The sequence below is a fragment of the Protopterus annectens genome, chromosome 16.part0 (assembly GCF_019279795.1).
Source record: "Protopterus annectens isolate FY-2018-M chromosome 16.part0, PAN1.0, whole genome shotgun sequence".
Classification (NCBI taxonomy): domain Eukaryota; kingdom Metazoa; phylum Chordata; order Ceratodontiformes; family Protopteridae; genus Protopterus; species Protopterus annectens.
In genome coordinates, this window is record NC_056750.1 from 590653183 (window position 1) to 590680217 (window position 27035).

At 39.8% G+C, this 27035-nt stretch overlaps 1 protein-coding gene across 2 annotated transcripts in view; it reads left to right on the forward strand.

Annotated features, from left to right (window-relative positions):
- Positions 1-27035, forward strand: part of DPP7 (dipeptidyl peptidase 7) — a 2619404-nt gene that overhangs the window by 658181 nt on the left and 1934188 nt on the right. For both annotated transcript variants that reach the window (XM_044058506.1, XM_044058507.1), the window contains exon 5: positions 20257-20338. In XM_044058506.1, coding sequence (XP_043914441.1) covers positions 20257-20338 — 82 coding nt within the window. The remainder of the gene's footprint in view (positions 1-20256; positions 20339-27035) is intronic.

A 27035-nucleotide genomic window follows, 5' to 3' on the forward strand; every position in this document is an offset into this window, starting at 1 on the left:
CAAACCAAACACATAATCACACAAAACATACTGAGGCTCTAAATAAAGATCTGCCAAGCAGCAGAGACCTCCAAAGCAGACACCCAAGCAGCCGCTACCCCAAAACAAAACACGTGCAACACATATCTCACAAAGCCAGTGTGCCAAACAGTCACAGCCCTTAAGACTAAACAACACACCTGATACACTTGTAATAGGTGACTCTATCGTCAGGCACACTGACGTCCCACTCACCAGGCTGAACAAGGAGAGGGTCACGGTGAGCAGCCTGTCGGGCGCTAGGATCCGCCACATAACACAAGCACTCAGGTCACTCCAAGGCAAGTACAAATATGACTCAGTCATTGTCCATGCTGGTGTGAATGACCTGAGCCGTACCTCCCTGGACTACATGAAAAGAGACATAAAGGAGCTCTCTGAGCATGTAGCTTAGGCCGGTATGACCCTGACCTTGAGTAGCATCTTACCCTCACCAAGAATGATGCCACAATATGAAGACAAGATGATCAATTTCAACAATTGGCTTAAGTACTGGTGTCATTCAAAGGGGATCCAGTGCCTGTCAGCTTGGGATGATATGCTCGACAAGCCACGATGCTTCGCTAGGGACGGCTTGCACCTGTCACCCCTGGGCTTTTGGATATTGGCAAAGGCTCTTGCTACCCCCATAGTGCCTTTTTTAGGCAAGACTCAAAAGACAAACCCACCTCCATAGGTATCACAAGGGATAAGAAACTGAGTAATGCTACTCAACGCCAGAAGTCTAAACCTCAAGATGCATGCACTCGAAACTCTCCTTAGCATGGAGAACATCGATATCTGTGCAGTAACAGAAACCTGGTTCAGGGCTCCCGAGAGCACCCCAGCACTACCAGGTTATACCTCATACCATTCTTTTCGGCCCCAAAACTTGGACCGAACCACAAAAGGAGGGGGAGTATCGATATTTATCAAAGATACCCACACCTCCAGGTTGGTGGCAAAGCACGAAGCATCAGAGACTATCCATGTGCAACTAACAGTGGGTAAAATTGCCTTCCAGTTTATAGCCTGCTACAGACCACCCTCCCAAACCCAGGAACCCCACTCGGCCTTCCTGAGAACACTTGAAAATATGAAGGTCTCTCCAAACACCATTATATTGGGCGACTTCAACTACCTAAACATAGACTGGGAGCATTACTCTAGCTCCAACACCCTAGCCCAAAGGTTCCTAGAATTTATAAACTCAAATGCTATGGAACAACTTGTTACCACTCCCACAAGAGGGAAAACATACGGACCTGATCATCACCAACATGGGGACTCTATGCTCCAGACCAGAAGTGTATCCCTCACTGGTAAGATCAGACCATAAACTAATCTCACTGGATATTCACATCCCGACCCCACCCCCTGCCCAGAAAACCACAGTGAAAAACTTCTCTAAAGCAAATTTCACACTCCTCAAAACTGAGGTGGAATCCTTCAAAGCCCCGGGCCTGTGGAAAATACGCCCAGACCGAGAATCCTTTATAAACGCATTCTATGAACACCTTCAGGAATGCATGGATCATCGATCCCAAATAAAACCAAGACCCAATCCTCCAAAGGCAGACGTCCTGTCTGGTGGACCCCAGCCATAAACAAACTATACAATAGAAGGAGGAAGCTACTAAATGATAGAGCAAAATCCCAAAAGGGAAGGCATCACTGATCAGTATTAGCAAAAATACGGGCACACATAAAATTGTCTAAGGCCAGCTTGAAGAAAAATTGCACAGGACACTAAGGATAATCACAAGGCTTTTTTTAGTTATGTTAGGAACCTGCGTGGTAATTCCCAGATATGCTCAGAATTAGTCCAAAATGACAAAAATACACGAACCCACAGACATTGCCAACATCCTAGCTAACAGGTTCAGCAAACTTCTCCCCCCTCCCCACCAAAGGGCAAATATCTATCCTAGCAGAGTGCTGCCCCTGACATCTCAGATGCTCAGGTAAGAGCCGCCTCTCCAAAGCAAAAACACAGCATCAATGGGACCAGATGGTGTCCCGGCTCAAGTCCTACATGAACTCCAAGAAGAGCTAAACCCAAACATAAAACTACTGTTCAATCTCAGCCTTACTACAGGATATGTGCCCAAAGAGTGGCGTACAGCAACAGTGGTCCCTCTCCATAAAGGTGGTGCCTCAACGGATCCTGGAAACTATCACCCCATAAGCCTGACTAGCTTGGTCTGCAAAGCTATGGAAAGGATCATCATGGACCTCATAAATAAAGATATTGGGGACCTACAGACACTGGATCCTACCCAGTTCGGCTTTCTTAAGGGCAGATCCTGCCTCTTAAACCTGGTTGATTTCTTTGAAACAGTCACCAAGGCCATTGACGAGGGAAGGTGGTCCACACAGCCTACCTGGACCTCGCAAAAGCCTTCGATACAATACCCCACTGGCATTATAGATAAGCTCACCAGCTTAAATATAAACCCTATGTCACTAGATGGATTGCAAACTGGCTCAAGGACAGAACCCACATGGTTAGAATTGCTGGAGCCATGTCAGACTCCAAACCAGTTACAAGTGGTGTCCCACAAGGCTCAGTCCTGGGACCTCTCTTGTTCGGTATATATTTCTCGGAGGTACAGGCCAACACGGAAGGACTGTGGCTGACCAAGTTCGCAGATGACTGCAAACTGGGCGCCATAATCGACTCTCCAGCCGACACAAGCATCCTCCAAAAGGGCCTCATAGAAACAGACAACTGGTGCCAGAGCCATGGCCTCAAGCTAAATGCCAAAAGTGTATAGTCATCCCCTTTGGCAAAACAAAGTGCCCACAAATTACCACATAGGTGGTAATCCATTAAGTACAGAAGAAGTAATTAGGGACCTGGGGACCCAAGTTGATAGCAATCTCTCATTTGACAACCACGTGGCCAAAGTGGTTAGAAAAACATTTTATATAGCCCACCTAATCATGAAGGGATTCACATCTAGATCAGGGAGGTCATCATGCCTCTTTACTCATCCCTCATCAGGCCCATAATTGAGTACAATCCCCTTTGGGATGTACCTTACCAGACACCTGCAGCAACTGGAAAGACCCCAAAAGTACCTCACCAAGAGGATCAAAGGGCTCAAACAGATGCCATATGCTGCCGGTTAAAAACTCCAGCTCTACTCAGTGGCATACCGCCTGTTCAGAGGCGATCTGTGCCTGACGATAAAGCCTTGTCCAACCGAATTAATGGACATGCTGCACCTCAGAAAATCCAAATCCCATCGAGCTACGCTCGAGAGACTTGAACCTCAGCACTGAAATAAATAGGACATGCTGGAGGGACAGATTCATAACCCAGAGGCTCCCTTCACTCTGGAATAAAATCCCAGTCCAGGTTAGGCAGAGTCCCTCATTGACTCTCTTCAAGAGGAATCTTGATGAGTGGATGGGAGATCGTAGGTTTACCCCGGGTATCACTTCTGTGTCACTGTTAGACAGAGGCACAGTATACTAACCTCGAAAAAGGGCATAGCAAAATAAATTTAAAATGTGTGGCGAAAGCCAAACACATTCTGGCTAGGCTTATAAATGCCCTAGGGCAGAGAGCCTAGTATGAACCTATGAACCTATAAAATGCAGTAAACTTCATTAATGTTCACATAAAACAAAATTGATACTTTATGTAAATTGGCAACAAAGTGAATACTTAAATGCTGGGAAACAATGAAATATAACTTCTGATATAGGCAGTAAAATACATTGTATTAGAAACATTAGATATAAATATTACCATCTATTTATATTAAGTAATACATTTTGAAAGACTTCACCAATAAGGGTGAATATGTTAAATAACTGTGTGGTATAATCTTTTACTGAGGTTTTATATATGACCATGATTGAATTGCTTGTCATCTATCTTTCATGTAAATATGAATTGCTTATACAATAAGTAGATATTTATGTTGTATTAGAATTCTGTCTAATCTACAATAGTACTGTATCTGTTCAAAATAATATACATATTGCTTATTCCTATTACAAATATTCTCCATATGTTCAATTTATGGAGTTCCGATGTTTTGGATTGCCAAGGTATGAATGATAATCTGATGGATTTAGGCTTATCCGTCAGATTAGGAATGATTTTCATTCCATGGCTAGTGCGGATCTTAGTTTTGTTAACATTTAATGTGAAGTTGTTAAATCTCGCCGTTTATTCTCACTGATGGGTTCGGAGCCGATCCTCGGCTCCGACACGGCCGATAGCAAAGCTCAAGGTTTGCCCATAGCTCGAGACCAAGCCCCTTCCCACAATGCACTGCTGGAATTACCTCAGATCTAGTTTGCCACAGCAAGAGAGATCTCTGTGATCCAGTTAGCTCGGACCATTTTGAGAAAATCACAAGTTTAAAATAACTTTTTTGTCCATTACTGAGTGTTTATTCATTAGTGTGTGTGCGTGTTTATAGTTGATAGTACTATAATTCAAAAGAAAGTAGGTTAGTGCCCTGTGTTTGCTTAGTTTGTTTCTTAGTGTTGGGCCTTTTCTTAGCCCTAGATAAATTTTCTCTTGTTTGTTTTAGAGTGGGTTTAGTTAACCCTGTATTTAACCTTAGGCTATTTTTGTCTCTCTCTCTTAAAATGTCTGATGAGAGAGAAGTCCTCACCCCAAATCGGGGTTTAAGAAATGTCCAGATTTTGGGCAGAAAATGTCCGTCACAGATGGACATGTCCAATGTGTGTACTGTCTGGGAGCTAAACACCTCCAAGAATCCTGCAGTATTTGCCACGCTTTTTCCTCTAGGGTGCTCTTAGAGAGAAGAAGAAAGCTGGTTGATAGGGGGTTGCTATAGCATCCTTTTTCTGAAGCGTTGGGTAACCAGGATGGTGCTAGCACTTTTTCAAAGACATCCAAATCTTCTGGAGACACTAAACTTTCTAAGAAGTCAAAAAGAATTGAGGGTACAGGGTCTCAGGTTCCACAGTCTTCAGAACCGACTGTCCCTTTGGTTCGGAGCCAGCTCCCAGTCTTGGAGCCAGTCTCTGAGGGTCCCTCATCTCCTTGGCTCCAGTCAGCACCTTCGGTGCATTCCTCAAAGTCTTCGGTCAGCCTCTCAGATATGGACATAGATCGGATAGTACAGAAGCTTCTAAGGGCACCAGGACTTGCTAAATCGTTGTCTGCTCCGAACCCCTCATCGGAGCTGAAGACCATTATACCGGACTTGACTCCTCCGAGCCGTACTGGTATCTCGGAGCCGAAGGAGCCCGAGCCGATGCTTGTTGAACCCATGGAACCGAGACCCGCACTGGTGTCATTGGTTCCATCTACTCGGACGTCCTTGGTGCCGACCGAGGACGCTAGGAGCCGACACTCTCCTGTCGGGGCCAGGGAGGATAGTCGGACCGATTTTGTCGGTGCCGACTCTTCCTCTCGGGGCTTCGGCTCTGATGAGCTCGGCTCCTACCTCTGGCTTGGAACCTATGGTTTCGGTGCGGGAGGATCGGACGGCCATGGTGCTTTCGATGCCATGAGGAGAGTTCCGTCTCCCAAGACTTTGTCAGCATTGGTTCGGACTTCCTTCTCCCCTCAAGTACCTGTGTCCGCTTCTCCGTCTACCGGTCCCCCCAAGCCTAGAGACCCTGAGCCTCAAGTAGCCCCACAGGGCACCCCCTGTTCTTCCGAGACCTCCCCAGACCCCCCCCCCACTGAGGAGGTACCCAGGAAGAGACTGTGCAAGGGAGGCACTTGGACTCCCCACAGGAGTCTTTGACATCCGACACTGACTTAGATGAGTCAGAAGGGTCCCCTCGATCCCCCTCTGAGGATATCTCCTTTGCGCAGATATTGGAGATCTTGAATCAGAAAGGTGGTTGGCAGTCCAAAACCCCTACTGAGGATGAGTCAGTACCCTTGAAGGCTTTTGGGTCTCAACCTTCCACTTCTTGGGTGTCTCTGCCTTACGATGAGCTCATGGGGCTGATCTCTCGTAAGGCGTGGGAGTCCCTGGAGTCCATGGAACCTGTCCCTCGGAAGCCAAACAGGTTCATATCTGCCCCTGTGGACAAAGCCTTTTTAACCAAAGGAGTGCCTGTTGATGCCATGGTGGTAGCTGCAGCCACCAAAAAGGAAGTGTCTGAAACATCCGCATCTATCCATCCTCCTAACAGAGATTCTAGGATCATGGATAGATATGGGAAACGCATGTTTAGTTCAGCGACGTTTTCCCTGCGATCGCTGAACTACTTAACCCATTTCACCAGATTACAAAGAGATCTCCTGAAAGACCTAGGTGATACTCTTCAGGGTACGGTAGCTGCAGGGGTTGCAGACAAGGTCAACACACAGCTCGCTACCCTAAACTCAGTGGTAAACTCATCCATGCATCTCATATCCTATGCAGCTGATGGTTCAAGTAGAGCCACTAGTTCAGGCATGTCTCTTCGGAGACAAGCCTGGATGCGGCTCTGTTCCTTTGCGGAACCCTTTTAAGTCTACTTTTATCAACACCCCATTTGACGGCTCATCACTGTTTGGGCCTAAAGTAAAGGAAACTCTAACCAGGTGTGAGCAGGAAGGTAAAACCTTATCTGCCATTGGAGTCTGTTTTTCTACCCCAACTCGGCCCTATCCTAAGGGCCCTAAGGGAGGGAAAATGTGGTTCCGAAAAGCACAGGGAGTCTTTCAGGACACGTGGAGAAACCCTCTTTAGAGGCAGAGTAGAGGGTTATAATGGAAGACGCCATCCGCACGGCAGAGGGGGTTCGCAGCAACAGCGTGACAGAGGCCAGTTCTCTGCTCAGCCCTACCAGAGCTCCTGAATGGAGGCCCGGCTGTCCAGCACTTATCTTTGTACTGAGGAGCCTGGCTAAACATAACATCAGACACATGGGTACAAACCATAATTTCCAGAGGATATTTCATTCCGTTCTCCTCCCCGCCCACTCCTGTAAACAGAATCCCAGATGTTCCACCCAGTCTCAGGGAACAAGAAACTGTAGAAGTCCACAAATTGCTAGCAAAAGAGTCATCCAACCAGTCCCAGCAGACCAAGTTGGATTCGGAACTTACTCAAGATTCTTTTTGGTACCAAAGAAAACAGGGGACTGGAGACCTATCTTGGACCTCAGCAGACTCAACCAGTTTGTAAAAAAAGAGAAGTTCCAAATGGTCACGCTTCAGATGATTCTTCCCTTTCTAGGGAGAGGTGATTGGATGTGCTCCATAGATCTGAAGGATGTGTACTATCACAAAAAATGAACAGATGCTCCAGGGATCACCTGCGTTTCCGGCTGGGAGCTAATCATTACCAGTTTCGAGCCCTGCCCTTTGGTCTCACTACAGCCCCCAGAGTGTTCACCAAATGCATGGCAGTGGTCACAGCTCACCTGAGGCGTCTAGCATTCCAGGTGTTTCCATACTTAGACGATTGGCTCCTCACCTCTACCACCAGGTATCAATTGACTCAGGCAACACAATATACTCTGACACTCTGCCAACAATTGGGTATTACAATCAACTTCGAAAAATCTGTCTTGTCGCCATTGCAGCATACCGCTTTTATAGGAGTAGAGTTAGATACCTCAACCACCACTCTACGTCTTCCAATCGAAGGAGTCTCACTTCTTCGCCAACATGTCAACTCACTGGTGTCAAAGAACAAAGCTACAGCAGCAGAGGTCCTGAAAGGGCTGGGTTTGATGGCGGCAGCAATCCTGGCTATACCACTTGCAAGGATGCACATGTGAATCCTTCAATGGCTCCTTTTCACTCAGTGGTCTTACCAGAAGCTTCCAATGTACCACATGATCCTCATTGCAGATTCTTGCAAGAGAGACCTTCGGTGGTGGTTGACATCTCTTCATTTTACGATCAGAAGACCTATGTTCCCCCCCTCCCAGTAGCCACTGTGACCACGGATGCTTCCCTGATGGGGTGGAAGGGCATTTTCAGGGAAAGACTGCCCAAGGCACATGGACGTATCAAGAGTCACATCTGCATATCAATGTTCTGGAGTTGAGAGCGGTACTTCTGGCGTTGCAGTACTTTCAGGACTCTCTTCCTCTGGGGACAGTTGCAATTCAGTCGGAAAACATGTCAGTGGTCTGGTACGTAAACAAACAAGGCAGAACCAAGTCTTACCCCCTTTGTCAAGAAGCACTCAGGGTATGGCAATGGGCTGTGTTGTCCCACCGTTTTCTGATAGCAATGCACATCCCGGGGAAATCCAATGTGATAGCAGACAAGCTAAGCAGGGCAATACTGTTGCCTCATGAGTGGTCTCTCAACCAATGTGTTGCGGATCTGATTTTCCGCAAATGGAACCAGCCTTGCTGCGACCTCTTTGCCAGTCACATCAGTACGAAATGCAGAAGCTACTTTGCCGTAATACCACCTCTGGGACATCCTCCGAGAGATGCACTCGTACACAGTTGGCCTCCGGGTCTCCTATATGCATTCCCACCAATTCCTTTGATACCCAAGGTTTTACAGAAAGCACAGTCACTGGGAAGGACAGTTATCCTCGTAGCCCCCTACTGGCCTTGACAGATTTGGTTCCCCTTCCTTCACCATCATCTACTGGAGGATCCATGGATCCTGGACCCAGTTCCGGACCTTCTGACACACCTGTCAGGGGACCTTCATCCTTCACTGCAGTCCCTAAAGCTGACTGCTTGGCTAATCCACTTCCCCTAATTGCCAGGCTTCATTCACTCTCCGATGATACAAGACAAATCCTTTTGTCTTCTCACAAGCCATCCAGCAGGAAACGATACCGCAGTAAGTGGAACAGGTTCTCAATTTGGGCCAGTACACAGAATATTGACCCTTTCCGAGCTTTTCTGTCATCCATTTTAAAATTTTTGACACAGATTTTTAAAGAAGGAGCAGCAGCTGCCACAATTTGAGTCCAGTTAGCCGCCATATCAAACTTCCACCTTGGATTAGATGGGTTGAATGTTATGGGCCATAAGTTATCCAAGGCCTTTCTTAAAGGTGCCTTTCACATGAGATCTCCTGTCAAAATCCCTTATTCTCCCTGGAATTTAAATTTCATGCCGTCTCAAATTATTCTTCCCCCTTTCGAGCCAGCATCTTTTTGTGATCTCAAGTATTTGTCCTGGAAGACTATATTTTTAGTAGCCATCACTTCTGCCTGCATAGTGTCAGAACTTCAAGCATTGTCCATCAGACCTCCTTACATGATTTTCCATGCTGATAGAGTATCTCTCAGAACAACCCCCTCATTTTTGCCTAAAGTCTGTTCCGAGTCTAATATCAATCAGGTCATTGAGTTGCCAGTCTTTTTTCCCAACCATTCCAACAAATTGGAGTACATGCTGCATCAACTTGATATTCACAGACAACTCAGATTTTATCTTGACAGAACTAAGGATATTGGAAAATCAGATCAACTTTTTGTATCCTTTTCAGATGCCAGAAAAGGTAATCCAGTGGCTAAAACAACTCTATCCAAATGGTTATCAGATTGTATATCCTTTGTTTATGCGAATGCAAGCATGCCGTTGACACACAAACCTAAGGCTCATTCTACCAGAGCCATTTCTACGTCTTCTGCATTTTAAGCCAAATTGCCCCTTGACAATATTTGTGTTGCAGCCACTTGGTCTAAGCCTCATACCTTTATCACTCACTACAAAGTAGATAAGGCTTCCAGGGACAGGTCTTCCTTTGGTTCTACGGTTCTGAAAAATGTACTTCCATGAGCCACCCAAGATGGAGGGTGCTAGGGACGCTACCCATCAGTGAGAATAAATGGTGAGATTTAATAACTTCACATAAAGAAGTTATGTACTTATCATAATGTTCCATGTGAGTTGTTTATCTCGCCTTTATTTTCACATCCCTTCCTCCTTCCCCCTCCTGGCTGACAGTTGACTTGGAGGCTAGTACCATCCTGGTTATTCAATACTTCTTCCCCTTCGGGAAGTGCTTCCTTATACAAATAAATTAGGTGTATATATACTCGCAGCAAACAAGATCTGAGGTAATTCCAGCAGTGCATTGTGGAATAAGGGGCTTGGTCTCGAGCTACTGGCAAACCTTGAGCTTTGCTTTCAGTAGTGTTGGAGCCGAGGATCAGCTCTGAACCCATCAGTGAGAATAAAGGCGAGATAAACAACTCACATGGAACGTTATGGTAAGTACATAACTTCTTTTTAATTTAAATTTATTTCACAAAACATTTTTAGTATGCCTGATCAAAACATTACTTTATTGATAAACATTCAAAGTATAAAACTGATACTTTCCTTTAAAAGCTCAAACATATACTTTATAGTCCTCAGAGGAAATGTTTAATAGTCGCAATAAAACAAAAAATACATAGTCTAAATAACCTAAGATGGATTTAACGTTGTTATATTTAAATACCAGTGACTTAAACAATCCTAGCAAGAGATTAAATCTACTGAAATATTTAAAACTGAACAAAGCAGAAATCGTCTTCCTTCAAGAAACTCATTTCAAAACAAATGACAATTACAAATGAAATCCTAAGGAATATATGATATTGGCGCAATCCACTTATAAGACAAAGACAAAAGGAGTAACAGTTTTATGGAAAACAAATGTGATTAACCTAGAAATCATAAGTATGAAGATAAAGAAGGCCTTATGGCATTAGTAATAGTTAAATATAATAGAATATGGACCCTAGTCGATCTATACTTGTTCCCAGGCATTGGAACATAAACTGTTAAAAACACTTGAATTTAATTTCCAATAATTATAAAGGCAACTTAATATAAGGATGATATTTTTAACTGTATATTTGATGTTTCTGAAACTGCAAATTAAAAGATTGCTGGGTACATCTGTTGTATCAGAAGCTTTTAAACAAGTGGGTAGAATCATTTCATCTTGTAGATACTTTCAAATTTAAAGAAGTTGAATCTTTGTTGTTTTCCTATCAAGATCACAGATTTAGTACCCAAACTAGAATAGATAAAATATTTGCTGCCCATGACTTGCACGCTAAAATCTTTAATTTCTCAATCACTCCCTGCCCCTTTTCAGACCACAATTCATTGATACTAAAACTTCAAAATGGGTACAAACCATTAATCTTTAACTCCAGAATTCCAGCATATAGAACTAAAATTAGAGTTCAAACCCTGGTTATTATCTGAATTACAGTTCTTCTTTGATATTAATTACACCACAGAGATAAATAAAATAATGATATGGGATTCATTAAAAGCTTACATATATATTAACACCCTACCTTGGTAAAAAAAAAAAAAAAATCAGAGAATGTGATCCTGATTTATTAGATCTACAATCCAAACTTACCCTAACTTGGTATAAAAAAAAATCAGAGAATGGGATTCTGAACTATTAGATCTACAATCCAAACTTTTGTCAGTAAAAGCTGAAAAAAAATCAAAATCATTTGGACATGAAAAAGAAAGTAGAAGTATTAAACAATAAATACAAAGAAATTCTAACACACAAAACTAGTTTAGCTTTAGAAAAACTAAAAAATAATACCTTGGCCACTTCTCCCAAATATCAACATAATTTATCCACAAGAATCAAAATACAATCAAAAGCTAAAAACAAAAGCATCTTCCATGAAAAGAAAGGGAAAAATGTCTCTGATATAGGTGACATTCTTGATGCCTATAGAAATCACAATATGGAACATTTCCAAAAAGAAAATATACATATCGATCAATTAAATCTAGATGAAAAATTTTCTAATATAAAAAAAATACAAGAAAAATTAAAACTAGATGTGCAAGCACCCATATCCTACAAAGAAATTAGTAAAAGAGGGTAAAAATAATTAAAGCTCCAGGTAAAAAATGGCATAATTATGGAAATATATAAACATTTTCCTTCAAAGATACTATCCTTCTTCCATAAAACTCTATTAGAAATCCAGTCACAAGCTTTAATACCACCCTCTTGGAGATATTCCTTAATCACACCAATCCTAAAGGAAAACAAATTCCCAAACTTCTGTACCTCATATACACCTCTGTCATTATTAAATAATGACTATAAGATATTTATGACAATATTAACAGAATGAAAATACCACTGTCCAAAACAATAAATAATGATCAGACTGGATTTGTATATTATAGACACACACATGACCGTATTAAAAGGATAATTTCTCTTGTAGATTATATTAATAAAGAAAATAAACACTCTTAATTGGCTTAGATATAGAGAAAGCCTTTGATTCCCTAAACTGGGACTGTTTATTCAAAATCCTAATGCTGTTTGAATTTCCTGCATGTTCATCTCCTAAAGAATATATATATATATATATATATATATATATATATATATATATATATATATATATATATATACAAATAATTTAGCGTATGTCAAGTTAGGTCCCTTTACCCCTGAATCTATACATATAACAAAAGGCATTAAACAAGGATGTCCCATGTCACCGATTCTATTTGCTCTGGCTATTGAAATATTGGCAGATTCGTAACGATACAAAAATCAAAGTAGTAGATGTTTATGAACAATACAATTCTAAAGTAATGCTATTTGCTGATGACATATTAACATTATCTAATGCAAAAGAGACAGAAGAATTAGATGCATTAATTGACAAATTTCACATGAGTTCAGGACTCCATTTCAATAAATAAAAATCAAAATTTTTATTTTTAAATAAAAAAAAAAGAACTGCAGACTAATGGGGATCACATCATAGGAAAACAAGAATCTACTTTAAAATATCTAGGAATTGAGTTATGCAAGGATAATAATGAATTGGTCTCAAAAAAACTACAATAATATCAACCCAATTAAAATCTGTGGAAAAATTGAACAAAATAATAACTTTTGAAGATAGACTACAGTTAATAAAAATGGTTTGACTGCCCAAGATCCTATATATGTAGCCTTGGCAATACAACTGTTACCAGAAAGGAATATACTTAAAGAAATAAATTCATCCCTAATAAAATTTTTATGGTTTGAAATAGAATAGCCTTAATACATCATATCAGACCATGAAAACGGGGAGGATTAAACTTTGCTGATATAGAAACATATATAAAAGTATCAATATCTAAAACAATCTCAGATTGGATAAGTCCAAATTACTCTGCAAATTGGGAAGAATTACTAACTGTAATATCAATAAATACGTTTGATTTACAAAACAAATTTCAAATACATAAAAAAATTTGCCATGGCACATATATATTACAATGCAATCTGACATAACTAAACCCACTAAAACTGGTATGGTTAATTATTACATTCACTCATTTAGGAAAATGTTTAATGCAAATATAGATTTAAAAATCTGGTTTGATCTTTTAGCACCATTTATAGTTACAAAGAACTTTCCACATAAAATATATAGAGAAATTATTAATTCCTGGGAACAGAGAGGATTTTTTTGTTGGCTGCAATGTATCAAAGAACTAAAATTTTTAGATATGCAAGTAATAAAAACAACATACAAAATTCCACAACAGGACTGGCTATCTTTAGAGTAGTCTGTCATATTCAGCAAGACTGGCTAACTTTACAGAGCATTTTGTCATATTTGCAAGATTTAAGTAGAAGAATTAACAATTCTTCATTTAAAGAAATACCTAAATTTGTGAAACACATTTATGAAATCCTGTATATTGACTTTGACATGGGAAACAGTATTTCAAAATTTTACAAAATATCGATAAACTATAAAACAACACCCAAAACCTCATATTGGAAATGTATAACAAAGGGACACTCAATATGGTTAACTGAAGATATTAAAACAAATATCTTATTATCAATAAAATATACATCCTTTACACAATACTGGAAAGTTTCTAATTGGAAATGCTTGCACAAAGCATTCTTAAACAGAATCAGTAAAATTAGTTCTTCCATAAAAGGAATATGTTGGAGATGTGAGCAAGTACACAATGCAAATTGGAACCACATTTTCGTTGATTGTTAAAATTAAGCCATTTTGGAATGATATTAATAACTTTCTACAAGCTTTATTTAATGAATCATTTTATTTGACTAAAGATCGTGCATTATTACATGTGAACGAGGGTCCTTATTTGAATAGGTCAAACATGTATCTAGTATGGACTATACTTGCAATTTCAAGGAAGTGTATAACAAGATGATGGAATACAAACACAATACCAACTTTGGAAGACAGCCTACTGAAGACCACAGCATTATTGGAAGTTAAAATTAAATAACTAATAATTTATCCAATGCCATTTATAAACAACCTTTGGGTAAAAGTCTTATTGTTGATTGACACTATACAATAATTGATCATCCACTCTGATAATGGATTGGACATAGTTATAAAGTAACTGTATACATTAAGATCTGTTATAGTGTCAGGCCAATGTAAATAGTGTATATAGTTATTTAAGATGTTATGTATAAATACTATGGAATTCATTCAAATGTATTTGAAAAATAAAAAAAGTTGAGAAAAAAAACATTCTAAACAAAAATTGGAACTTGTTGATGGGTGACCAAGACCTATTAAACAAGTTAGGGGAGCATCCCTCAGTGTTTTTTAGGAGGGGATGCAACCTGAAGAATTTGTTGGAAATTAGCAATCCTTGTTCAGTGAGACTCCCAGGGATGTACAAGTGTGAAATGTGTAGGTTTTGCAGTTACATGGATATAAGCCAAATCTTTATTATAAGAAATATAAGATACTTTACAACTAAAACATTTAACTGTAATTCTAGGATGATTGTGTACCTAGCTCAATGTCAATCTTGCCCAGCTCTCTATGTCGACAAGACTTGACTGTAAGTTGAAAGAACGTGTCTATGAACACATTTATAGCATGAACAGGGGCAAACTTGAAAATGCCATAGCTAGGCCCACAGCCTCTAATCAAACACATACTTTTAAATTCAGGGCCATTGACCAAGTTACTCTGGACATCAAGGGTGGACTAAGTTCTTTATTATTAGAAAAACTTTAATTGATGTGGCAAATTCGTTTAAATGCTTGTTGCTACCCAGGATTAAACAAGATGTGTTCTGTTTTATGTCTTTTAAAACTAAAGAGTTTAAGATAAAGGGTACGTATTTGCCTACATAAACAAAAAAAGGAAAAAAATAGAGAAGTTAACACTTTAGCTTGTTCTAGAGCTACCACAATAATTTTGTTGTGCTGCTATGTATTTTGAATGTATTTTGAATTTTTTTATTATTTCTTGTTGCAGTAATTTTAAATGTTTTCAAGCACATAGAGGGTTACATTTTTGGAGGGAAGTGTAGTCATTACCCAAATTTGATCATGTGACTTTTTTAAAGTTGTATTTAAGTAGGGATGTTTTTAGACATTTTTATCTGAAGAAGTCCTGGTTACTAATTGGACGAAAAGCGCTTCATTGAATAAAACCTGTGTGGACTACTCCTTTAGTTGATTTTGCTGCTTTCTTTGGTTTATTTGTTTGGCTTTATGGCTTCCAGAGCTTTCAGATGCAGAAATGTACACCCCAGCAGAAGAGTGCATTGCAAGCCATTTTTTCTGGGAATATGGTTAGCCACTTGGGATGGCAGGATGGGAAGGAGTGTTAGGCTTAAATAAGTAAAACATGAAGACTGTGTAGATAATGGACTTCCACAATCAACTGTTGCCCCTCAAGAGAATAAATCTAATTTTTTGCAGGAGGGCAGATCACTTAGTTTGGGGATAAAAAAAATCAAAAATAAGTAGCCATTCTTATTTTAGTGGCAAATATTGTGGGGGTTTTCTGTGAAGGCAGGAGAAGTCATTGCTTTTATTTCTCAGACGCTATAAATATGCTGCTAGTGTATTAGAATGGGAATCGAACTAGATGCCTAAATTAAGGCAATGCACAGTTATTTTAATAGTGTATTTAGCTTTGGCTTGACAGTCAATTAAAAATACTGACCACAGTCTACTTAGTTTGAATTGGTGCTGCTTTAATTTTAGAATAATTCAAATGTTATATATGTTGTGTGTGTGCGCGCACATGCAGAGAACATACATCTAACTGTACAAGGTCACATTGTAGCATATTTTTTAATTGTAGAGTTATCTTGTAAGACCAATGCCATTTGTAGATGGGTCCAGCTGAATATATGGGATATTGGTGGAGATGAAATTATTGTGTAAAGAAAATAGCAGATGGCCCAGTACAGATTCTTGAGCACTAAAATATAGTCTTGTACTCTGAAAGAGTCCTTCATTTTTGGTGAAAATTGTGCTCTGAAAGAGTGATTCATTTTTGGTGAAGTTTCTTTTAGGGGTAGGGAGATGGAGTTTGTAAGCCAGAAGTAGGTATTAAATTAAAATACAAATGACAAGAGGATTGAAAAGATCATAGATTGGTTAACTATATACTGATTTTTGGAATATCAGTGGAGTGCAACAGTCAACACCATTGTTCATGCCTCTAATAATGGTGCTACTGTGAAATAGCAGAGGCAGTCATAGAGTACCCATGTCTGAAACCACTAGATTCAGATCCATTTCCAAGTCAAGAAGTTGAGCTGAAACTGCCTTTTCAGAAATTCATGGTTAGGTATGATGAGACTGAAGTGGGCTTCTATGTGAAGTGAATAAAGGTGTAAGATTCCTTTGGAACAGGAATAACTGCATGCTTCCAGCTATCAGAGGCACTGCCACACAGGTAAATTGAAGATGTAAGAGGCTTGCAGTACAGGGGTGTGTGTATGTGTGTGTGTGTGTGTATATATATATATATATATATATATATATATATATATATATATATATATATATATATATATATATATGAAAACTGAGAACATTTGCATGACAATTTGTGAGACAAAATTTGATTTCAGACCCGGAAACAGTCTAAAGCAAAATTATTGATGAAGGAATTGAGCAGAAGGAACAGAGAATGTAACATAATGAAGAATAGGTAGAAACAAAAATTCGTCAACAAAGAACAAAGTTAGAAGTTGATAGTAACTGGGCTTGATGATGAAGAGGGGAAATTCTATTAAGAGTAGTCTACCAGAATAGTTATTTGCAGCTTTTCAAATGTGTTTGGAGTTGTTTGAGAAGAGTACCTAGCCGGCTAATGCATAGGTTTAGGACTGTGTAATGCTAGATATAAATCCCGCAGTAGTGCTGGATTTGATCCCCACAGCCCTCATTTGCCTACTGTGTGAATTCTGCACAAGAGAGTTAAGCAGACATTGCTCTCAAGTTGTCCCTTAAAAGGGACTATGTATCAGATGAGCTTACACAGTTAAATATAGCTGAAACGGTGCATGTCCTGAAGGAATCATTTTCATATATCCCATGGGCTTTTATTACAGGACTTTTAAGGCATCACTTCCATGAAAACTGTAGTTTGGGTGGGTTTTTCTTGCAAGCTTTTACTGAATGGTTCCTCTGGCTTTTTTACCCTTTGGTTTGGCAGGTAAATATTTCTTTAATGGCCTTCTGTTGTCTTGCATCTTTTATGAAATGGTTGCAAAGGATTATAAATAAGTCATAAAAAATTATGAATTTTTTAGAAATTTCAGATGTCTTCCGTGGTAGTTGTTGACCTACTGGCAGTTCATGTAGTTCTGAGAAATATCTTTTCTGGATGTTTAGCAGGACTTTATACAAATTAATAAGGATAATCATGTCATCTGATCTAATAAAGTCCTTGTTGATAGGGATAAGTTCACAGAAGACAAGGTATTCATCCTTACTAAAGAACATCCCACTTGGAGAAGTTAACATAGAAGTTGGGGTCATAACAGCATTTAGAAAGAGAAGCTGAGGTGTTATGAGCCTAGAAAAAAACTGTGATTTGTTTACTGTTTTGTAGAGGCCACTATCCCACAGGGTGTAACAGGCTGTATGTATTTATTTTACTGAGCTAAGTAACTGACCCAGAGGCTGGATTTGCTGAATTGGTAAAATTCAAGATCATTCAAATCATAGTAATTAAAGAAACTATTTATTTTTAGTATATTAAGACAACATAATTTTAGTGTAAATGAGAACATATGTAAAGTAAGTGACAAGCCTGAAACATGTGGGTTATAGTTTAATGTCAGAGGTACTGAAACCTGATAAAGGTAAAGTTAAACTAGTAGTGGAAATGCCGAAACCAAGACAAGCAAGCATTTTGGAGGCTTCTAGGGATTTTGCAATATCTTTCAAAGTTTGTCTAAAGAAGTTAGACACTGTTTTGTGCTAGCATGTCTGGCTGAGTTTTTGTATATAATTTCAGACTGACCTGTATATTGTATGCCAGAATGACTAGCTAGGATATTGTAAATAAGCTGTTAAATGTTGATTTATGATCTGTTTGAACAGAATGTTTTCAAGACTTGAATGGTGTCCTTTTACATGTCTAACTCCGCATGCTTGTGAAGAGAGATGCTGAAGGCAAACTGTCTTAGATCAGCAGATGATGTCATCAGAATGTTGACAGTTGCTATGTTTTACTGTCAGAGGCTGAAACACAGGAAGGAACTTTCAGACAACAGCTGTTGGTTGAATTTAAAATATGAAAATTAGAACTGGAAAAGTTGACAGGCTAGTCTATAAAAGAGCCTGCTGAAGTCAGTTGTGTTGAACTGTGCAGTGGATACCCAAAAAGGACTCGCCAAGAACTGAAAGCTTACCTTTGCTCTGTTGTAGTAATTAGTTTAGATCAGGGACAGTGTTCTTTAGCTAGGAAATGAAAACTAATAAGATCAGTTAGAGTTTTTTCTGAATGTTGGATCTCTATCCTACAGTATTGATTTCATTTTCCTGGTGATTGAGTTATTTTTGTTTATTGGGAATTACTGTTTTATATTTTTAATCATTTTGTTCAATATTAAATATTTTTTATTAACTTTGTGGCCACTCACTCAGTCTTTTCTTTAGTGATTTGAGAGTGCTTATAGTTGGCTTGATAACTTCCCGGGTCACTCCTAAAGCCTGGCTGCTTAGATCATTTGCTATTTGTTTTAATATTTAATTTTTATAATTGGACACCCATTTAGAAGGGCATGAAGACACTCTGGTGACAGCATTACCATATTATTTTAGGGAAGGGACACAGATGAAAATCTGTGTCAGGCTTTCCCAGAAGTGTTTGGATGTGTGAGATTTAATGTATTAAAGTGCGAGTGTATCAGAGTTCTTAAACTGGGACACATTGCTCTGAAGTGTGTAATAAGGAGTTACATTAGGGCTAAACAGAAGTATACAGTCCAGTCCCTAATTATAGTATGTGTTTCTGTTGTGCGTTTAGAGGAAAATTGTGAAATATCACTCCTGTTAAAGTGGCAGTCTCACATTGGAGTCAGTAGTGAAGATTGAAGCTACTTAGTTACTGACCTAGGATAGAAAGGGAAGTCACATTAATTGTTGGCAGTCAGGTAGGATGTTATCTGGGCATCACATTAATTGATGGCAGTCTGGTGGAATATTAACCGCACATCACATTAATTGGTGGCAGTTTGGTGGGATATTAACCGGACATCACAGTTAGTACTCAACATGTCTTAAGATAACCATGCATGTAAAAAAACTTTTAAAGTTAGATGTAGTCTGGGTATGAAAGTTTGAACAGGAAAATTATTTTGAGATCAAGAAGACAGTGCAGGTTTCATGGAAGCTGAAAGCACATCAATGGTATGTGCTTGTTGAGCATCTTGATGCGCATCCATATATTTCAGATATCGCAGAAGTGATGTAAAGTATATTAGCAAACTGAGTTGTTGTGGCGAATGCCTCACAGACTAGACTTTCTAGTCCAAGTGCTAGGCAAATGGAAGTGTAGCTGTTAAACTGATCATAATGTATAGTACATAGGTTGTGTAGTAATAATGCAAAATGAAAACTCTGTACTGTTGCAAGACGATTGCACTGCAGTGAACATTTAAATGCGAATAGAAATTTAATATGTATAAAAATGCTTAATGTAAAGGTAAGGTTAATTTTAAATGCTTTGTGCAAAATATTGCATGCAGTCTCATAGAATGTATATAAAATATATTTTACAACTTGGAAAAGGGTATGTATTATGTAGATTCATACAGCTGTGAATGTAATTGCTAACTTTATTTTTTGTTGTTGAGTGTATGGTATGACGTTCACTGCTATTTATAGCAATATAAAATTATAGTTTTGTTAACTTATTTTCTGATCTATAGCCACCAGGCAGGTCTGAAAATGGTCATTAAACAAACAAACAAATGGTATGAGAATATATTGAATTCATAAACTACGTCTGTTTCTAGTTTCCTCAGCTTCTGTTTGTCAAATGTTTCCTTTAACAGGATTTCTATTGCAGCAGTCCCATTTGTGTCAATGCTATACGTGATGGCTTCCAGCAAATTAAAACTTTATATGAACAACAAGGTATGTTTGGGAGGGTAGTTTACATTGCTATAGTTGTTAGTGAATGATGTGATTAACAAATCTTTTTCTGAGTTTTTGTAATAGCTTTTGTCATGTGTTGTTCCAAACATTAGGTAGCAGTTCCCGTCTGGATGTATGGCTTTTTTAATGTTTACTTAGAAAATTATTGGTTTACAGAGATTAGCCATGAAAGATGAAAAGACAAAAAAAAACGACAATTTTGTGCTGAAAAAAATTGCAGATTTGCAGCAACTTTAAATGCTCTTTATTTTTTTCTTTTGTATTTCATGTTTTAATCAGATATTCAATGAACCTAGGTCCAAGTTGCATAGAAATTTTGGGATACATCACTAGTAAAAAAACACTTGAAATAGATATTTAAACTGATGGTTGCTTACTGTATTAAGTTGCACCATGTCGTGGGTAGAATGTAACAAAAACTATGGTTACTTCCAGGACAGAAGCACTTGGAATATAACAGTTAATTGCTGTTATTCACCAGCAGGGCAGGAAGGTTATATGATACGCTTATAATTTCCTATTGTAATGGACAGTGGGCATAGTCCTTGGAACAAGGAAAATGTGGCATTGTGCTGGCTTTACAGCACTAATCTTTTCCACTGGTCTTTGAAAAGTTTGCATTGAAGTTTTTTTTTAGGAAATTGAACATCTGCTAGTATGGAAGTATAAAGCCCTGGCCGAGTTGCAGGTGGCCCACATTTGGTTAGCGACTTGGGTGCCATTTGGAGCTGGCATAGGGATGATGGGCATGCATATCCTGAGAGTGGCCCATACAGTGCATTATAGGAGAGTCAGTGACAGCAGTACAGCCCATGCACAAACATTTAGTTGCCAAGCTGCTGTGCAAGTAGCTCTCACTGCTGGCCCATGAGAGCATGTACTCTCACAGGGTAGCTCCCACAGTGATGTAGGTTGCACATCCCCCATCCAGGGGTGGGGGTTAGCATTTAAGCACAATATAACTAGGATGCTCACAAGAGCACAAACTGCTCCTAATAGCTTCCAAAATATTTGCTGTGCAGTTAGTTTGTTCTTGCCCGTATGGTCAACAGGCATGGGGCCATAAAAATTATGTAAAAGAAAAAAAAAATATTTGCTTGTATTAATTGTAAAACTGATTTGGCTTTTTATCCCCCTCTCGTGATTGGAGAATGAGACCAAATATTGTTTTGCCCTCTGTTATTGAAATACTGGTAAGAAGTGTGCAGAATTTAGCAATCTCCCAGGCTGTAAAAGTTAAGCTTTAAATGTACTGTCAACAGTGTAGGCTCAACTCCCATCATTTTGTATGACATTCAGTAGAAACTGCTAGAAATCCTACTTGCATGCAAAAAAAGTACTTAGTAGCCACCTTAATAACTTGTTTGCTTTTTTTTTCCTTTGCTGAAACCATTCATCTACATGTCTTGGTGGTAGCAAAACTGTCCTGTCATCTCCTGTCAGTCTAATAACCTCTTCTTTTGTGTTGCCCTGCAAAATTCCATTCCAGTTTTAGACTCGAGCAAGGAGGTTTTTTGTTGCCATAATAGTGATAGTGGCTAATGTATTTTTCCTTTTTGTAGTCCTTGATGCTGCTTGCTTAGAAAATTGACTATCAACTTGTATATTTACTGTTTTAGCTTGAGCTAAATAACAGAGTAGGTATATAGCGAATGATTTTGGTTCTCCGATGTATGGATTCTACATGTCCTTCCTGTTACTGTGTGGGTTTTCACTAGGTACTTTGGTTTAGTCCCGTTTCCCAAAGACAGTACAATAGATGAATTGGCAGTCCTTCAGATTGCTTGTTTGTGTGTGTGACAAGACGTGTGTGTTTGCCTTGAAATAAACTGACATCTTATCTAGGATTAGTTTCTCTGCCTTACATACACTGAATGCCTGGATAGGGTCCGTCTTTGTCCCTGAAGTTGATAAATCGGGTATCAGAGAATGAATGAGTGAATGAAAAGAAAGCTATCCAACTTCAAAGTGGATGTTCCTGTAGATAGACTTTGTCATTTTTGGCATCCGTGTCCATCATCTCTTCTCCCCTGCAATCTTCCCCTAGTACTTTATCCATTCACTGACTCATTAGACCCAAAGAACTCTCCATCCTTCCTAGCAAAATCTCTGTTGATACCCGCAGGTCATTACAATCTCAACCCATTGTCTATTTTCCCTTGTAGAGACTCTCCGGCCCTCCCATCAAACTTACATATACAGTTTCTCTTTCTCCAAAAATGTCATGCCCCACATCTGGAAAATTGCTTTAGTTAAACCACTTTCAACACAACTCAACCCCACAGAAGCATTCCATTTCTCGGCAAATCTAACTGGTTTCACTTTGTTTCCCTTGTCACTTTTTTTACAACTAAAAATACATCCTGATGTGAAGTCTTTTTCATCATGTTTAAACTCTGTCTTTACATTCTTAAACTGAATCCTTCTTCGCTTTCACATTTTTCAAAAACCCATCACAGTATTTCTCATATTTTTCATGATGATGTCATTTCAGTTAGTCTTGTTCCAGAGATGGTCTCATAACAAGAGGACCATCTTCACATTAATGTTTTGCTGATAATAGCCAGTGCTGTGGCACAGAGAGATAAATCCCCCTACCTCTATGGCCCAGGTGTCCTGGGTTCAGATAGTGGCTCAGTAGTCTAAGGCACTGATAGGGTATGATGGGAGTTTCATTCTGAGAGAAGAGTGTTCTTTGAAAAATTTCCCAGAAGAGATGCATTGTCCATAGAGGGGAGTGGTCCTCAGACATGGTCAGCAAGACTTTAACTACCCATCCATTGACTGGATAAATTACTTGTGCTCAAATTCTCTTGCCCCAAAGGTTCTTCAACTTCATTAACTCCAATGCCGTGGACCAGCTGGTTGACGTCTCCCACAAGGGGTGCCAACATCCTGGTTCTAGTGCTTACCGATATGGGGAACCACTGTAGCACACCCACTGTGAGGTCTTATCTGGTAAGATCTGACCACAAATCAGTTTTATTGAAGTAGGTATCACACCTGACCCCCCCCCCCCCCAGCCACAACTAAACTAAAAAAAAAAAGTCTCCAAAGCAGATTAGAACCTCTTACAGGATGGTATAATTAGCTCAACTGCACCTCCCCCCTCTGATGGAACTGGCAACTATGCTAGGTTCTACACCAATGCTTTATACAAACACCTGTATAACTGCATTGACTCAGCCATACCTGATAGGACCAAAACAAGCTCCTCAAGGAAGAACAAACATGCCTGGTGGACAACTGTCATTAACAGGCATTACAATAAGAGGAAGACATTGCTATCAAAGAGTGTGCCTTAAACTGGAAACACTCCCTCCTCAGCTTAAACAAGCAAATAAGACTTCTTGTGAAGTCTTCCAAAGCAAACTGTGAATCCAAATTAGCTTCCTCAACTAAAGACAGCCGTAAGGTGTTCTTTAGTTACATCCATAACGTAAAAGGAAAGGTCCAGGTCTGTGCTGAACTGGTAGTTAATGATACCACATATACTGAGCCTGTGGTCATAGCTAACCTGTTGGCCAACAGGTTCTGTGAAAACTGCACACCCCTGTCCCCCACCACACCTACTTCATGATATCCCTACTACCTGCCCCTACCTCGTATCTCCAAAGAGCAGGTTGTAAACACCATAAGGCCAAAAACACAGCATCTATGGGACCTGATAACATCCTAGGCTGTGTCCTACATATGGTCCAACAAGAATTAGCATCACCACTGGGTACTCTTTTCAATCCTAGTCTATGCACTAGGTTCATCCCAGTTGAATGGCAAACGGCCACAGTTATTCCCTTGCACAAAGGTGGAGCTTCCACTGACACCTGACTAGCCTTATCTGCAAGGCCATGGAGTGAATTGTCATGGATCTTATAAACAAAGATATAAGTAATCTCCAAACACTTGACCCTACTCAGTTTGTGTTTGTCAAAGGGAGATCATGCCTGTTAAACCTGGTGGTCTTCTTCGAGACAGTCACCAAGGCCCTGGATAAGTTGAAATCTGTGCATACACATTGACAAACTAATCTTGCTAGGAATCAACCGTTATATCGTTAGATGGGTCATTAACTGGCTTACTGGTAGAACCCATATAGTCAAAATAGGGGAATCCACCTCCAACAGCAGACCTGTAACCAGTGGTATTCCACAGGGATCAGTCCTGGGACCTCTGCTGTTCAGAATCTATTTTTCTAAAGTGCAAGCAAAAACTAAAGGTCTATGGCTGACAAAGTTTGCTGATGACTGCAAACTGAAAGCAGTCATAGAATCTCCAAATTATGTCAGCACCCTACAAGAGGGCCTTACACAAACTAAAGATTGGTGCCAAAGTCATGGCTTTAAACTCAGTGCAAAAAAATGTATTATCCCTTTCAGTAAGGACAATGTTCCTACTAACTACCACATCAATGTCAACACCTTAAGTATGCACTCAGTAGTGAGAGACCTGGGCACACAGGTTGACAAAAGCCTTACCTTTTATCACCATGTCACCTCAGTGGTAAGAAGGGCATTCTGCGTTGCTCATCTGATAAGTAAGGGCATTGCCTCAAGAAAAAAAGAAGTTATAACCTCTTTGAACTCTTCCCTCATCAGGCCAATAATTGAGTACAACATCCCTTTTGGCATGTACCATTCCAAGCATCTGCAGCAATTGGAGAAACCACAAAGGTTTCTCACAAGAAAAGTTCAAGGGCTTCAGCATCTCTCCTATGTGGATCATCTGAAATCGCTGTCACTTTATTCTGTTTCATACAGACAACTCAGAGGTGATCTCTGACCCTGCTTTATTGGAAATGCTGCATGTCTGCAAGTCAAATGGTACATGGATCACTCGCTCTAAAGACCTTAACCTGGTATGTGACACTAATAGAGCCTGCTGCAGAGACAGCTTTGTCTCCCAGAGATTACCACACCTTTGGAACAGACTCGCACTTCATGTCAAACGAAACGCATCATTAGCCCTGTTCAAAAGCAGTCTGGATGATTGGATGGGTAAAATCAATAAATTCAAGCTGAAGAACGTCAAACTCACTTTAATAAAACAATAAACAGCAAGCAAAGCTTTCGGGCTTAACCCTTCCTCATTTAAGCCCGAAAGCTTTGCTTACTGTTTATTGTTTTATTAAAGTGAGTTTGACGTTCTTCGGCTTGGATTTATTGATTTTACTGGTTTTGATTTTGTATCAAGCCTAAGTTCACCACTGGTTTATTCTTCTTTCTTCTTCCGATTGGATGGGTAAGCATAAACTCACCCCAGGGTTTCCACCCATGTTCTTCTTGGACAGGGACAGTAGGTGCTGATCGGGGAAATAAGGGTACAACTTGGCTAGGCTTGTAAGGATCCTAGGGCCATTAGGTTAGTAACTTCCTATGATCTGGTGCCTTTCAAGGCTGAAGTTTTTCTTGTTCTCCAGTACCTGTGTGGTTTGCTCAAATATTGGCTTTCCTATTCATCTGTTAAGATTAATCTTTCTTTCATTTCTGATTGTCTGCTGTTACATCTCCCTTTCCTCCTCATTTCAGGTGAAACTGTTTTTGAAAGGGGTGTTGCACATTCATGCGTCTTGGAAATTGGTGGCTCATGCTAACTTTGTATTAGAAAAACTTAATCTTTCGGGTTTTGAACGTGCTCCTCATGCTGATTTCAAATTATTAACATTTATTTTTATTTATTTAACATTTGTTTACTGGGAAAGTCCGACTAGGACAGAGTCTATTTTTAGAGGAGGCCTGGGGAGAAACACTCTAGGTGCACTTTTTTGTAACATGGCAGGAAACAGGAGCACCCAGAGGAAACCCACCAAATGCAGGGAGGACATGCAGACAGCACCCCAGCTGAGAATCAAACCAGAGGCAACAGTGCTAACTGCTACACAGATGTTCTTCGTGTTTCACTGTTGCAGTCATCACATTTGGGTTATCTGCTTGCAGTAGCCCTCAGTCGGCCTGATTTATCAGTCTTGGGTCCTGCGTTGGTTGCTGTCTCATCTTCCATGACGTCAGGTAGTCAGGGATATAAAGCATGCAGCCGACGCCATTACATCAGTCTTTTTTGCCATGTGGTGCCTGAAGCAGAAGCAGCTCGCAAGTGCCGGTCGGCCAACTCCTGAAATTTTCTTTTTCGAGTTTCAGATCCGAAGTATTCAACTAAGCTAAGTACCTCATTGGAGAACCTTTTTCTTGCTCTAAACCGATGTCATTAAAAGTTAACAATTTTATTTCTTGTGGAAAGCAAATACCTGATAAAGATTTTCATTTGTACTGCATTCCTTGCTTAGGCCCAGACCATGACGTACCTCGCTGTCGGTTTTGTGCCTTATTCAAACTTCATACTATTAGTCATTTGTTCATTTACGCATCTAAATATTTTGGTGCTCGGTTCAATTATCCCGAAATGGCTTCAGTAAGCCACCTGACTACTGATATTCTGAAAAAACGCAAAGATAAAGACAGACCGCATAGATCCAAAGCTGCCAAAGACTCTTCTCCTAAGCTAGTTGCCAGTTCGCCGGTACTCAGTGAGGCGCTTTTGCAGTCCCTGATACCCGCTACTTCAGATTCGCAGGCATCTACTGAGACCCATTGGGAGTCCTGCTTCTTCAACTGTGGAACCTGCGGATGTCTCTACATTGGATGGGTCCGGAGCCGCTGTGCAGGCATCGGCTTCTGAGGGT